General features: G+C 34.4%; 1 protein-coding gene and 1 long non-coding RNA gene across 3 annotated transcripts; both read right to left on the bottom strand.

Annotated features, from left to right (window-relative positions):
* Positions 1-909: 909 nt before the first annotated feature.
* On the bottom strand, positions 910-6210 carry LOC132064217 (uncharacterized). Of its 2 annotated transcripts, XM_059457128.1 has the most exons (8): positions 6035-6210; positions 4605-4699; positions 3315-3394; positions 2916-2971; positions 2700-2812; positions 2231-2269; positions 1713-1771; positions 910-1496 (listed from the first exon to the last, which is right to left on the bottom strand). In XM_059457128.1, exons 1-8 carry the CDS (start codon positions 6141-6143, stop codon positions 1202-1204), a joined length of 846 nt encoding a protein of 281 aa, XP_059313111.1. In that variant the 5' UTR covers positions 6144-6210; the 3' UTR covers positions 910-1201. The 2 variants fall into 2 exon arrangements, with proteins under 2 accessions (XP_059313111.1, XP_059313112.1); XM_059457129.1 differs by lacking the exon at positions 2231-2269 and having other exon boundaries at positions 6035-6209.
* Positions 6211-10644: 4434 nt separating this feature from the next.
* LOC132062686 (uncharacterized) lies at positions 10645-13692 on the bottom strand. The gene is made up of 4 exons (XR_009416231.1): positions 13036-13692; positions 12129-12204; positions 11574-11706; positions 10645-10832 (listed from the first exon to the last, which is right to left on the bottom strand). It is a non-coding gene; the product is annotated as an uncharacterized LOC132062686 (long non-coding RNA).
* Between the last annotated feature and the right edge of the window lie 3380 nt (positions 13693-17072).

Below are 17072 nucleotides of genomic sequence, written 5' to 3'. Positions count from 1 at the left end.
GTTCTAGTATTTTGTATTAAAACTGCTATACTTTCTGTTTTGGATTGTCTCAAAGTAGTGTTAAATTTATCAAAAGAATATGTTTTCCTACAGTTCTGAATGATTTTCCATGATTCTATGTTCCAAACAACGTTCTAGCTTTTCACAAATTTGCTGTTTGACTGACTGTCATTTAAAATGTAATACAACTTCAATTCTTACCTCCATTGTCATGTTCAAACCAAGTGGCGGATTTACGTTTAGCTGTATAAAATTCTGACGCTTGACTCCCATAAATATAATTAGTCTTTAGTTACTTTCAGATTCATGTATAAATTGTTGCAAAAGGATAGTCAACCGACTGACTAATTGATGTTATATATGACGTTGGTTAAGTCTTTCACAGTAATTACATTTTATATTTTTTCGACTAACCATGAATCCGTGATACACAACGTAGTGCAGTTGGTAGAACACCATTTTTAGGGCTCAAGATTGAGCCCGTGAATAAAGAACCTCTTGATAGGGAACGTTTCTCAATAGACCTACATGACGCAACTCTGGACTAGTCTAGCCAATGAGCTTCGGATACTGAATGGTTAACAGAAAACACGAGGTACACTCTGATTACTATTTCGCTGTCAAACTTGGCCAATTGGTTGGCTAAATAGAATATTGTTCCAGTCTTGTTAAACGCCATCCATTCTAGACTTTTGCCGCCTGCCATATAGGCCTATTAAATCATACTATATATTACTGAAGCCTGCCAACCATGTTTGTTTAATCTTTTCTATGTATCTTCCTATAGCACATTAAAATAATGGGATGCCCAAAGAATGCAATTTTTTAGCGACACGAAATGATTGGAATATACCAATAATCGATTGGAAAATCGTTGTAGTGAAACTTAGACAATTCAAGAAGAAGAACAACATATGAGCTGTACATGCCTAGAACTCCAGATAAAAATTGATAATTACCTGTTAAGAGGCAAGATTTGGTGCTCACACTTTTAGTACAGCGCAACAGATTTAAGCAAGCTAACCTCAGACATTAAATTTGCGAGTGTTGTAACTAGCCTAACAGGGACAAGGCAGGTCTGCGATAGTTTGAAACCATGGATGTGAGAAATAGCAAACATAGAATCCATGGTTGACAAACTGCGCCTGCACCAGCTAAAATCTGTCAAGCGAAGTGAACTCAAGGTTTAATGACAAAAAATCTATTCATTTTCATCGCAGTCCTCATCAAAGAAGTACAAATGGGGAACCAAAGGGGCATGTTCAACTGGTTCTCCTACCTCACCCTCCCCGACCATTTCAGGAACTTTCCAACCCAAATGTTGGATATAGACGCTATCAAAAGCATCAATAGTCAAAGATGAAGCTAGAAACAGTTCTAACTCGTTCACGAATCTATCAGTACGACCTGTCAGGAAAGGCCTTGCTGCTTCAGATACCATGATCTTGAATTCTTCTTGCTTTGCTTGAGTAACTTTTATTTGCTTTTGCTCATTTCTGCAAACCAGCTGAAAAATCATTCATCTAATACTGGAAATGCATAACGGTGATCAATTAAGCGAACATGAAAACAATAACATGACTTTTAAGGTGACTAATTTTCAAGAAAATGCTATTTAACTTTCACACAGAGCTAGAAGCAAACACAGAGGTTAGCTTGATGGTGGCAAGTTCATTTTATGCAAAATATCAATAATTTACAGCAGACATTACCTTCTAAACGAATCAATCACACCAAGTATATGATGTACAATAATATCTACATCTTCCTCCTGCATGACGTGTAAAAGAATCAGAATCAGCAGAAATGACATACAATGATGTTTCTTGTGAAGTTACAACTTACAAGGATAGTGAATTATTGACATATCAGTTTAATGAACTTTGATGTATTATTGCAATAAGAATGACATGATCAATAATCACCAAAGTTCTCCATGGATCCCATTTTGCAACTTTCAGTCACAGCACTCAAGGAAAGAAAGTTTCAAAAGGTCGCTACAAACCATTTTGTAATGGTTAGACAACTATGATGTGTTTTCAACGTATCATTTTATGAGAAAATGGGATCAAAGTAACATCAATTGACGTTAATTTTTTTTTAATATAAGCTCTTTATAGTTGCATGTTTAAATATCTTGTGGAGGTAAATAGGCATATAGGAAGTCAGTTGCCTAAGATGAGAAACAGGTTGTTGATGACTAGGGAATAGGGGTTGTAGGAAGCTTTACCTCTAGATGAGAGATTATCCCAGTGACTTCAACCTGACTCTGAGGGGAAAAAGTGGCCAGTTACACCAAGGTTTACTTCAACTAAGGACTATTAAAAGATTAACTAATAAATACCCATGGATATTCCGGTTGTGTAGAAAGTTTCCTATTGGTTGCAAATTAGTACTCTCTACCTTACAGAGAACCCAAAAAACTTGTTCAGTCTGGAAATAAAAAGAGTTTTCACCTCCATACTTCAGCTATAAGAACAAATATACAATGTAAGAAACAGTTTATGAGCACACAATAATAATCAGAAGCTGTTGTTTTCTCTCTGAAACATTAAATATGCTTCTCATTGTTTGAGATTCAAGGGACCGTTGTATTTATTGACCATCATAATCAAAAGCTATTAAGAGATTGAGTTAGAAGTGCAGTCTATATTGAAGATTACAACATTTAAACAATGAAAAAGATGAGATTGAAGGACCTGAGTCAAAGCCTGGATTTCTCTTCTCAACCAACTTATAAGCCAAGGATTAGGCTGCAGATACTTGTGCAACCTCCAAAAACGTGGCACATTGAATTTATCAAATAAGCCCCCTGCAGAACTACCAATTTTAAGTTCTTGGAAGCAAAGTGATATCTCATAAAAGATACCAGTAGAAATGGCCAAGATGTAAATCAATGATGAAAAGCACTCCACCTTCATCAGTATAGTAGCACTGCAATCTATACTTGTGAGCTTTTGTGAAGAACGCACTGGAATACAATGTCAAATAAAGGAACTCAATAAGTTAACTTAGAATAGAACTCCCCCCGTCCCAATTTAAGTGGCACCGTTGACTAGGCAAAATGTTTAAAAAAGAAAGGAAGACTTTTGAAATTTGTGGTCTAAAACAATCCTTAGACATTTATGTGGCTATAAATCATTTCATTAAGGATAAAAGGGAAATTTTAAAGGTAAGTTGTTTCCAATTATAGAAATGTGATATTCTTTTTGGGACAGACAAAAAAGGAAAGTGTGCCACATAAATTGGTAAGGAGGGAATAACAATCAAAGGGAGAAGATACAAAGCAGAGCAAGTATAGAGGACTTTGCTACCTATTGTCCAAGTTTTCATTAACATAATGTTGTTGAAAAACCCCTTCACTGTAGCTCCGTACAATAGAAAAGTTCTCTGTCTGCAAAATAGACAAAGAAGATTGTTCATATGAAAAAGAAAATCCAGCAGAAAAAATTTACATTAATAATAGAAGAGTTAGAAATTTTTGTCAGCTATAAGAAGAGTCAGATTATAGATTGATTTCCAAAAGCACAAGTATAATAAATATAAAATCCTCCAGAACAGCAAAATGAAAAACGTCGAGGTGTCAGCTTTAAGTTTCTAAGTTTTATTACAACAACAACAGTATACCCAGTGTAATCCCACAAGTGGGTCTAGGGAGGGTAGAGTGTACGCAGACCTTACCCCTACCTTGGGAGGTAGAGAGGCTGTTTCTGAAAGTTTCTAAGTTTTATTCTGAATAAAAAATTCATTCATATGTTTGTAAGAAAATAATGTATCACTTTGCACCTATATCTGTTATCTAGTGCTTGCCTCCAAATGAGAAAGTCACCGGTTGATGAGGTGCATGCCTTAGCACCTTGGCTCAGAACGGGGCGAGGCACATAACTCGAGCTTTTAACAACATTACTGCCTGTAATGGTCAATTTCGTGTCTTTGTGTGCCTCCTTTTTGTTTAGGACAAAATGATGATACCGTACGTCAAAGGTCAGATAGGAAAAAAAATAAGAAATCCATGTTATTTCATTTCATTCCAGATACAAAAAAATTTCCCCACCAATAAAATTTAGACAAGCTACTCCAAAACATCCAATAGGCAAACAAAAGTCGGACAGAGTTTCTACAGGGACCAAGATCTGATTAAGTTCAGCAAAATATTTACAAACATATTGCATATATTTATGTATGCATATCTTTGATCTATCCACTTTGGTATATCCACACTCTGTTCAAGGCTCCATGACAAATCTTCAAATCAAGTAAAAAGTTTGTCGGACCAAATATTTAACCCCACGGTGTTGACCTCACAAGTGTGATACACAATTATTGGATGTTAGCAGTACTTCAATCCTCTCAAATCCATCTTAACAGAAGATACTTCATTTTTCTTGAAGTTCCTGCATAGTTAAAGGACTCTCATGTGAAAGGGGTGGCATCTAGGGTGAATCATATCATTGTTAATAGTAGTTCATCAATCAATACCCAATAAATTTACTTATTACCATATTGCAACCATTCCTGATAGGGATCAAGTTTACTAATGCTCATGAAACTAAGAACACTTGGACGAAATAGGAACCGACAAGAACGATAAAACAGGTCCGGACCTTACATAAAGGACACTTTACTGAAGCAGGTGCATGAGAGTGCTTGCTCGTAACCACCTTTATCCAACGCAGAATGCAACCGTAGCAAAATTTGTCTGCAAAAAAACATGATGGCTTAAGCACGTACTAACTGATTTATTTAGAAACAACCCATATCGTTATGAAATATATTAATGTGGATCTCCATGTAGTTCCCCCACTACTCTTCACCATTATGTCCCACCTGTCCATAACCCTTGTAGAAGTAACTCCCATTACTTCATGACCACTACTCCCACACTTTATTTCTATAACCCCCCAAATGTTATTATCCATGTTTATGACACGCCCTTTGATGTTCTCAATTTTATTCCTATAAATAGTAGGATTGAATGTAATGGTTACACACTTGAACATACTTGGATGAATAAGAAAGCTCTCATCTCTTTTCTCTCTTTATCTCTTTATTGTTCTTGCTTCATTTTTTGATCTATTGTACTAACTCTTTTACAATGATTTTACAACACATATTTAGTTTTATTCCACAACTTATACACTTTACAATTTACTTAGCAAAATAACACTTACAAATAAAGTAAGCCAACTGTTTCTAAGTACATATATATATGAATATGTCTATAAGTACATATATATACACATACATATATATATATATATATATACACATACATATATATACGTGTGTGTATATATATATATATATATATACACACACACACACATATATATACGTCTGTGTTTATATATATAAATATATATACACATACATATATATGTGTGTGCGTATATATATATGTGTGTGTGTGTGTATATATATACACATACAAGAATGCCACATCTACTTCCAGACAGAATAACATTAGTGTATTACAGAACATGTATATATATATATATATATATGCATATATATACACACACACACATATATATATGTATATGTATATGTATGTGTGTGTGTCTATATATATATATATATATATATATATATATATATACACACATACAAGAAATCCACATCTACTTCCAGACAGAATAACATTAGTGTATTACAGAACATGCTTATGAAATTGCATACGAAGTAGTACCTCTTCCGTCCCAATTTATGGCACGTTTCGGATTTTGAGATTCAAATAAGTCTTTCTCTCACCATAAATTTTTCATAAATACGTAAAAAAAAAAAAAAAAAAAAATTCAGATTCCATGCCCGAATTTACGCTAAAAAAATCAAACTATCTAACTCTCGAAATTAGAACTGTGTCACACAAATTGAGACGGATGGAGTAATAATTATGCAAAAAGGGCCAAAAAAGCATATAAAAAGGTAGTGAATTAGAGCTTAAAACTTAGTATGAAATTGCATCTTAACAACGACTGCTTATAAACTACTACAAAGAAGATAAGGTGTAGAACTAAAAAGAAAGGAGGCGTACGGAAACATTGATCCAAGTAGGACTTTTCAGTAACTGTTGCAAGACAGATCGGGCACGGGTTCGGGTCGGATCCCGGTTGCTCCGCCCCGTTTCGTCCGTCTTCGGCCATGGACAACTCTCAAAATCTATTCAACCTCAACTTCTCCTTTTTCCTAATTTCGCTTTCTTTTTTTCTGTCTAAATTTTAGGCCTGGGCATAAATATCAAAAATTAAAAAATCGGATCGAATCGAATGGAACTTCAAGAAACCGAATCTGAAAGAATCGAACCAAATTAGTTTGGTTCGGTGTTCGGTGTCCACCTTCAAAAAATCAAAACCGAAATAGCCGAACTGAACTTTGATGAAATCGAATCGAAGAATTGAAATTTAATACATCACCCAAAAAAATTAAAATAGTCTAGGTCCATTAAGTTTAAGGCAAATAAAAAACCCAATCATAACAAGCCTTTTTTTGCTTTTATATCCCTAATTTTTTACTTCAATTGAGAAAATTAAAATCTTTAATAAAAACCGGTAATTAGGACGTGTCTTTAGGATTAATGTATGTCCTCTATATATTTTCTTAATTATTCTTACTGTATGTATATAACACCTAATAATCCTATATTATGATTATGATTTTCTGTTTTTGTGTAACTTGTTTGTTTGATTTTGATTTCAATTTATCAATTTTATCAATTATTGCTTTTGAGAATATGAATTAGTGTAAATGGAATCGCTTCTAATATCATATTTGGCCGTGCACTTATATTTTGACCCATTATTCACCTTCTTCTGGGTCATTAAAGGAGTGAGAAAGATCTCCAAGACTATCCGTTTGAGATATATTGGCTGATAATTCTTGAATTCAATCAGTAACAGAGTGTATTAGCACGTTAATTATTTCAGATTCACTAAAAAACCTACCGTTTTCCGCCATGGCAGATTTTACTAAGAACTACAGCCTGCAAGAACAAGAAACAAGATTACAGAATTGCAAGTAAAAGATACGAAAAGCCTTTTTTGGGAAGAGATTTAATCGAATCATATATATTACTATTATATATAAGAGGGAATGTGAGGACTTTTGTAGTCCTCACAATAATTTCCCAAAATTTTAAAAACTTTTTCATTAATTACTTTTATGTCCTAATTTTATTTATTTAAGTCAATTTTTTTGTTTTTTGTTTTTAAAGTCTACTTTTTAAAAGCTATCGAGCACTGGGACTTTTGTAGTCCTTACAATAATTTTCAATTTTTTTTAAAACTTTTTAATTAATTACTTTTAGGTCCTAATTTTATTTATTTATGTCAATTTTTTTGTTTTTGTTTTTAAAGTCTACTTTTCAAAAGCTATCGAACCTCTCTTTCTCATGTTTTACGTTCTTTGATTTTCGATTGGTGCTCGATATCCGCATTTGAGCCCAATTAATCCGGATAATTCGCCTTAGCTGCATCGCGCCTATTCGGGGGAGCGCTTCCTCAAAGATTTTTTTCCATATCCATGTTCGAACCCCAATCCCTAATTAAGAGAGGAGCGACTCTCTATTTCTGAACAAGTTAAATTATGTATTTGTCTTAAAAGTTCATTAACTATGTATAGATTATTTATTTAGAATTAAATAACTTGGAAAATTAGGATACATAAGTTATAATGTCAAATTACGGTTCCAAATTTGATTTGAATTAAATAATTTCATCAAAATGGAAGTTAAAATATTAAAGGAGTGGAATGAAAATTTTGCTTTTATATAACTATCCACTTGTGGGACTACATGGGTATATGATTGTTGTTGTTGTTATTGTACACTTGTACTAACACAAATTATATTTCTTTAGTTAAAATATATGAGTTTGCAAAATACATATATATACAATCTTTATAGCTTCCATTAATATTTATGGAACATAACTAAACTTTTCAATAATTTAGGTTTACAAGATATAACATATTTACTCCTGAATACTTACAAACCTATACAAAACCCATTAGACTCTCTACTAAACCCCATTATCACAATAAATCTATTTTGGTCACGGACAACCTCTGGGTTAAGGGTGACCAAAATAGATAGAAAATTCCCAGGAGATACTTGTTTTAGATTGGTTATCCTAAATGGACACGGATACATGCAACTCTAAATAAAAAGAACATGGACACGGACTTCAAAAATGGCTAAGATCTATAAACAATGCTACGATAAATGCTAGGGAATTTTTTCTTTGGTGGCAAAATTGTTGGATTTCATGAGGGAATGGTTGAAAGATGGAATGCGACCTAGCACAATGAAGAAGCAAAGAATACATTCACGAATCTTACTAAAAAGTATCAAGAAATTATCAACAAGAATGGGGTATTATCACACCGCTAAAGCCAAACATAATGTGGATGAGGATGATGATGCGAGATAATCTTATATTTTCAGTATATTTAGTTCTTTTTTTCTTGTCGTATGTATGAAAGACTATTTTTTATGTGTGTATATATTTGTATGTTTAGTGTATAATTTTTTTCACATGTTTCTTGTACAAGTGTAATTTATTGTTCTTCTCATAACTACATTTTTAAGATTTTTAAGTATATTCGTGTGTATTTTGTTGACGGCATGTACTTGTGGAAGATTTCAAGTGAGATACCTTTTTGATCATTTTTTCGGGATTTGTGGTGTGTATAGGCACCAACATGGAGCGGAATATAGCTCAAGTACTACGGCCCAATAAGAAATTTCCTCGTACATATGCAATACGGTGCTGTGCCTTTCCGTATGCATGGGATAAGTCAAACATGTAATGCATCAAGATTGATTGCCACGGATGGTACCTCCAAGACCAATTGCCCTTTAAACGAATGAAACCATTCCACGAGGGGAAATTTTAAGAAATCATTACGGCCACCAAGTCTTTTGTGTTTTGATTTTCATGTTGAACAATAGGCCTAGTTGGTTGAAGACTTTTGCAATATTCCAAAGGGAAATTAATTTTGGACATATGTTATGGCGGTGATATTTTTTAATGATTAATGTTAAACTACATTTTTTTTTTTTGTTGTTTCTTTCAAGAGTATGTTATTTTAATAATAATAATTTTGAAAAGTTGATATGAATTTTTAACAAAGCATTATCTAACCAGTTTGGTTGGCTATAATAAAATATTATAGATATATTTCATAAGTCCATTTTTTATGGTTAGCAGTGTGTACAAAAGTTAAAATTTCATCTAAATACACTTCAAATATATATAAAAAATATATGAAATATAGTTAACGCATAAACGACGGATTTATATACCGACTATACAAATGCAACTAAAATATAGCCCAAATATACGAAAAACAAATATTAAAAAAAATTCTGGCGAGTTTAAATTTAGTATGCCCCAACGGCATACACTTGTGAAGGAATTACCAAAATCATGGGACCGGCAGTACTTATGCCTTATGGCGGACTTAAGTATGCGGGTCCATAAACATATATATATTTTTTTTTTAACTTTTCAAAGGAAAGTTTGTCCATTAAAAGTATGCCCCCACCGGCATAAATTTGTAAAGGAATTAAAAATACGATAACTATACTTATCCTTACCGAAAGGCGTAAGTTTTCCATAACTTATAATTCCTTCAAAGTTTGCCTTATAAGGCCGAAAAAAGTTTGCCCATTAAAAGTATGCCCTCACCGGCATAACTTTGTGAAGGAATTATCAAAGTTATGCGGACCGGCATACTTATGCCAAGTCTGCTCATAAGGCATAAGTATCAAGGGGTCCGGCATAAAATTTGTAATTCCTTAACTAATCATTGAATCTTTTATTTTTGGTTAAAAATATGAATGTAACTTTTGAATTCAAATTTTTTTGAATTTGTGTAGTCAAGTCAATGAGATATGAGATCAGATATGGAATGGGATGATTTTGCGTGAATCGGGGCAATAAAGCCCAAAATTTAAATTGGTACAGATTTTGTTTCCATAAATATAGCAATTTCGATTTCGTAAATATTTCGTTATATTTACACTATAAGTATACCGGAAAAATATAGAAATATAGCTATATTTTGTGATAAAGAGTATTATAACGTTATAGTTATGTTATTTTTAGAATATCTGTAAATAAGTAGTTTTATGAAAATTTTACATATATATATACTAGCAACGCTTGCCCGTGCGATGGACGGGCCCGACATGGTTAATGTAATTTTGTAGTTTAATATTAAGCCTTTCAGTAAAGAATGGTAGACAATGTCGATCAATATTCTAACGGTCATCACGCATTATTGAAAAAGAAGATATTTTATGTACCATACTGTAGTTGTATTACACAAAGTGGAGCTCAAAAACTACGCATTTCTTGTAATGCTAATGCAAGTAATTTCCATCGATCTTAAAGCGTCTTTATTTGAAATATCAACCACATGTCATGGAAAGAGTTAGATTTTTTTCTGTAACCAGCAAATATAAATTACAAAGCCCATTTCAAACTACCAAAGGGCAAATAATTTGCTTGTTTGAGAAACTATAAAGAATTAACATAAGTAACATAGTAGAGTCACCTTGTTGCTATGAAACTAAACCAGTGTACTGGCGTGTACAACAAACTGGCTGCAGTGAAACTCCTACTATTAACTATTACAATCTTATGCTCTTCACAAACATTTTTCAACCATAAAGCTAAAAAGTACATATAAATATGAGAAATGATACCTACTCAAATTACCCTCAATTCAGATGACCCATCATACTCAAGCTGATACAATATACCAGATTCTTTGTGTTGCACACTCCTTTCTTGATCAGCATGGCAGCAACTCCTTTTGACAAATATATTCTCCTTAAATTATGCATTTTTGTTCTTAATATCAAGGGAAAAAATGGATCAAGTAACCAATTTTGTTCTTAACCAGATCATAAAAAAGGTAGATAGAATCCACTTAAGATGACATACAACTTATCTAGGAAGAAGGTCATAAATTAAGATTACTTACTTTCTTGAAGATATCTAAGAAACATGGAAATTTTGACATTTATTAAAAGTCTCAACTATAAAGATTTAAGAAATAAACAACAATTAAATTTAGTTTTCGCTACCCTAGCTTGAAGTACAATTCTTACCTCGATTGAGAACAGACATTCCAACCAACAACTTACTAAGCTTTTTTCTCTTCTTTAATAACATAAGAATATTAGAGGTGAAGGGAAGGAGAAGCAAAGATATAAAATGTTTTGAAGTTATTTATAGTAATCTTATGGTAAGCAATTACAGCAGAAGCAGTAACTATATAGGTTGGAAGGATTTATTTACATACCATAATACAATGCAATGCAATATTGATAACGACCAACTTGACCAATTCCAGAAATGTGGATTTTATGTTCTTCTAATATTATAATTAATGTTTAATGTCATATAGGCACAGTGAAGTCAGTAAGTCGTACATCAATACTTTAATTATAGGGGTCACGAACATCGGAAAATTTCTTTTTATATATATGCTGGTTGAAATTTTTAAAAGGTTCTTTAGATATTTCTTGACCACTTTTTCTTGATAATGATAATGATGGTGCATACATGTACTCACAAAAGATTAAAGAGAGACTTAGTTGAATAACTGTTGAACCGAATGGGGATAATGAACTTTATGGAATCTAGATGCTGTTTACCGTCACTAGAGCAATTGAATTTGGAGCTGACTTCAGCTTATCTGAACACAGAGTCCAATGAGTCAGAAAAAACCTACTTCAAGTTTGAGGAAAATTCTGAAAGGGAAGTTAAGATATTGGAATAAATTCATCACTATAATCTTGTTATATTTGAAAGTTATGACTAAAAACTTCCCAACCAGTAGGTTAGGGAAACACTCAAAAAGACATTTAGCATCAAATGCTAATCCAAAGACACTGTTATTATAGGTAAAAAAATCTGAAAACAGTAAGAACTGGCAAACCTTATTTATTGTATAAGACTATACAAAATATGCTCTTGGATCTTAAGCAAGTTTCACTTCTCGTGGTTCTTGTGCTTGTCCTGTGTTGATCTAAGCATTTAATTTATAGCATAATCACACATCTATGTCCTTGCATTCCAGTAGCAAATACTTCTGAGTATACGATAAATAGTGCATACCTTGTACGTCAAAAAATATGTGAGAAATTATTGTTTGCAACATCATAAGCAATACACCATAATATAGCTCCCACGGCTGCAAAAATTTGGGCCGATGAGTAATGATATACTTCCAGAATAACTTATAAACAGTCATTGCAGTAGTCAATTTTTCTAAATATAACTAATGCTAGGTTAAAGAGGTAGGTAGTTAGTTAACATTTTTTGTCGATTAGACATCATATCCGATACATCAAATGTACCCAAAGGGACTATCTATTAAACATCATAACTTTTCTTGTCAATTAGACAGAGCTCTCAATAGAAATTCAAGCACATTCATTTTCTAAGATGCCATGGCTTTTACAGAAAGTTTGTCCAAAGGACTTTTTCTAAGAAAATTTGTCCCTCTGATACATTTACAGTTTCTAATGCTACGCATGCCTTTTCTTTCTTAAAGTGCCCCTTCACTACTTAAAAATCCAACACTCTACTGTTTTATATGATTCATTAACTATGGCCTTGTTACATGACCTTGCCACTTCAAAAAGTATTAGTGATATCTACATTTTGTTATTTATAGGTATGAGGAGGAGTACCTTACAAACTAAAGAAAGGAGGAGTATCTTACAAAAGCGTTAAATGCAGAGTAGTGAACAAACATAAATAAGGCACGGTAAAAGGAAGAACGATGTTAAGGCATGGAAAAAGAGGGTAATTACAAGCAACAGCATTTGTCCATTAATTCATAAGCCAAGATGAGGTTGGCCATCTTGAACTATGATAAGCTGCTGGTAGAAAATACAATAATCTTTTACAGATCAAGCTAGGTTTCCATCAAAATAGCAATGGGGAAGGTGTGCTTATCTAGAGAATCACAAATAGATTAACATCATTCAAAGAAGAAGCCATTGAGAAGTATATGTACCTAAATTTCCGGTGGATTTCTCTGCCACAAATATGTATTGGATGATCATTCAGCTTCATGAAAATTTTCTTCTTCCTGCCATATTCAACTTTTATATCATCGCTACAATGTAGTAGATTACATGTAGAAGTTAAATATTGAAGATTATCATAGACATGCACCATGGATTCATGAAAAGTCGTATTCACTGCCGTTAAAAGCATCCCTACAGTGTAATTGATCACATGTGAGAAACTAACTATTTAGGATTACAGTAGATGTGTTAGTGCAATACTCTACAGAACCTTTGATTGAACAGGGGAAAGAAGATTCACATATTTTGAGAAACAGCTTTGAAGAACATCCAATTTCTATTACAATGCCACACGATTAATTCCTTTTGCATTGTAGAAACTACTTGAAGTTGTCCTCCCTGCAAAGCGCATACTGTGCGTTCCCTTTAACATAAGTGTACACTGGAAGAACTTAAAATGTATACAAAATCGAAATCTTTACTGCACAATTGTGCAAAGAAAGTCTGACTTTCTAAGGGTGACATTTTTTCAAAAACCTGGTGTGCATTAAAAATGTAAATATATGATCAATGCAACAAATAATTACAATAATAATAATAAAGCTGCAAGAATCAGCTTTATCTAGAATTAGGAAATAGACCAAGCAGAGACAAGAAGAAAATTGAAATCATGCTACACTATAACTAAATTCACACAAAACAAAACAACAAGAATCAGTTGCAACAGCCTACCGCCTACTTCATTTTCTTTGATTGCAGGTGGAACAGGCAAGTCTTGATGGCGCAGAGGGAACAACTTCGGTTGACTTGAGGATGCTGGATTGCAGGTGGAACAGGCAAGTCTTGATGGCGCAGAGGATTTGGGAAGCTGGTATGCTTCAAATCCAAGGGCATTCCTCTCCTCAAATTTTCTAGATGAATGGAGTTGATCGTACACGTGGACTATGGAGCAAATGGAACATGTGTTAACAATTGAAGTGGGACAGGAGTAGCTGAGCTTTTTATGGTACACTTTATGGTGCTTGTTGTACAAATGATTAGTGCAGTGTTCGTACCCCTTAATGGCTTATATATAATAGAAATATATATCCCGAAGAAATGGGTGGAAGGACCCAAAAGTTTTTTCCTAAGTGGCAGGCTTATTTTTCTATTTATTTTGGGTCATTGGCACAAATGTCCCTATTTTGAGCTGGTCTTTTAAGTTTTGTCCTTCAATGTATCAAGTTAATATATTAGGACGAAAATACCCCTGAACACTCTCAATCTAGAGATGGACTTAAGAGATGGAGTATGACTCCCTGGCATCACTATTCTCAATCTTAGATCAAATTGTATTAAGCAGTGGCGTACGCAGAATTTTTTGCAAGCAGTGTCGATATTTAAAGAATTTTAATTTTAAAAAAAAGTACTTTTAATAAGAGGCTTATACGTTTTTTCATACTTTTGTTTATAGTGTATATCCTTAACAACATAAAGTCTTTAATTTCACTTAATAATATTATTGCTATCATTTATATTAGTAAGTATTAATTCAAGTTAATAAGATGTGAACCATGTGTTAGCAATACAATATGTAGGATATTGTTGTATAAAATTTATTTACTAATATGAAGATATGAGTAGTCTAATGCAAAATTCTAAAATATTTTTACAATAAAAGTAAACAGTTTTTTTTTATTGTTTATTTTTTTATATTTCTACAAACTACAATATTATTTAAGCGAAGCTCAAATCATGAAATTGACACTTAATTAAAAAAAAAAAAAATTGGAGCCTCAATAGGGGCCTAAAGCGAAGACTTCACTAGTCTCCCCACTTGAGCCACTTCTGAAGTGAACAAATGAATAAGTCACTATAACGACAACGTAATTTAGAAAATACAATTAAGGTGTTAAACTACAACTCTCTTCGATGAGCTTCTATTTTTTAAAACGTATTCGTAATAAACTCATTACAAATATTACTAAATACTTTTTTTTATAAGTCACAAAATAACTACTCAGAAGCTCAACAAAGATAATAACTTATAAATCACTATAATGACATCATAGTTTAGAAAAACACAATTTAAGTATAAAATTACAACTCTCCTCGATGAGCTTCTAGTTTTGAAATGTATCTATGATACACTCATTGAAAATATTACTAAATAATTTTTATAATACAAGTCAATAAGACCTCTCTCTCTCTCTCTCTCTCTCTCTCTCTATAAACCAATATAATATATATAAGTTCCCATCCCCCACCCCCCCTCGCCCACCCCCCCGACTCCGGCCAAAGAACCTCCTCCGGCGGCCTCTCCAGGTAAGTTGTCTCTCTCCTAGGGTTTGTGACAGCCCTATACCCACCTCCACCCCCACTCCTCTTCTTCTCCTATCTTCTTTCTCTTCTCTTCTCTTCTTTCCTCTCCTTCCTTCTCTCCTTCTCTTTGGTCCGACAGATTCGAGTTTCCCGTCGTGAACAGTGATTCCGGCGTGAACATTGTTTTTACGCGTGAACGTCTGTTCCGGCGTGAGCATGGGTCTAATCGGAAGTTGGTACCTCCGGTTTTTTATTTTTATTTTTATTTTTTTAATTCTCTGTCTTTTATCCTTGCAGGTAATTTGCATTCTTGCATTACTTGTTTCGTTCTTGGCGTAGTAGTTACACTTTCATCTAGATTATTACTAACTTGTGTTTTATTATTGATTCCTGCCTGGTCGAGTAGTTTATATTTACTTTACTAGCTTTGATAGACGATGGTGGACTAGGGTCACGCTCTTGGACGGAGGTGAGGGTTAGAGTGGGTAGGTGAGTTAAGGGAGTCTCTAGTCTGCGAGTAGGGTCTTGGAGTATTGGGACTCTAACGGGGAAGTCCATCGAACTAGTTAAGATTCTTAAGAAGAGGAGGATTAATATAGCTTGTGTCCAGGAGACTAAATGGGTAAGATCCAGGGCTAAAGATGTGGATGAGTATAAGTTATGGTTCTCAGGTAGGTCGAGGGATAGGAATGGGGTAGGCATTTTAGTAGATAATGACCTAAGAGAATAGGTGGTAGGGGTTAAGAGGGTCAGTGATAGGTTGATGACGATTAAGCTGGTCGTTGGAGGGTTTATTTTGCACATTATTAGTGCTTACACGCCGCAAGCGGGCTTGGGTAAGGAGGAGAAAAGACGTTTTTGGGAGGATTTGGACGAGATGATGGGAGGTATACCGCCCACTGAGAAGCTATTCATCGGAAGAGATTTCAATGGGCACATTGGGTCAATTTCGGGGGATATGACGATGCGCATGGAGGTTGTGGTTTTGGGGACAGGAACGGAGGAGGAGTTGCACTGTTGGATTTCGCAAAAGCCTTTGGTGGTGGTAGCCAATTCGAGTTTCCCGAAGAAGGAGGAAAAGGTAACCTTTCGTAGTTCGGTGGCTAAGACTCGGATAGACTTTTTACTCAAAAGGACGATAAAGGTCTTTGTAAAGAAGCGCAAGGTGATTCCGAGTGAGAATCTAACGACCCAGCATAAGCTCTTGGTGATGGATTTGGAAATCAAGATGAGGAAGAGAAAGAGGGTCGTGGATGACAGGCCTAGGATCAAATGGGGGAGTTTGACCATGACGGGTGCCCTGGAGATGGGGGAGAAGTTGAGGGCTATGAGAGCCTGGGAGAGTAGTGGGGAGGCGACCGACATGTGGGATAGGACGGCCAGTTGCATTAGGGAAGCAGCTAGAGAGGTGCTGGGGGTCTCGAAGGGTAGCCGTGGTCGGCACCGAGGGGACTGGTGGTGGAATGGAGAAGTTCAAGAGAAGGTGGAAGCAAAAAAGGTGGTGTGTGCAAAGTTGGTAAACAGCAAGGATGATGAGAAGAAGCGAACGAATAGGGAGTTGTATAAGATAGCGAGGAAGGAGGCAAAATTAGCGGTTACGGCGGCAAAGACGACAAACTTTGAATCTTTTTGTATGCGAACTAGAGGACAAAAGGCGGGGATAAGAAGTTGTGCGACCAACCAAGGCGAGGGAGAGAGGGCGCGTGACTTGGATTAGGTGAAG

This window comes from Lycium ferocissimum, chromosome 7, assembly GCF_029784015.1.
Source record: "Lycium ferocissimum isolate CSIRO_LF1 chromosome 7, AGI_CSIRO_Lferr_CH_V1, whole genome shotgun sequence".
NCBI lineage: Eukaryota > Viridiplantae > Streptophyta > Magnoliopsida > Solanales > Solanaceae > Lycium > Lycium ferocissimum.
This window is presented reverse-complemented; position numbering and strand designations above follow the sequence as displayed.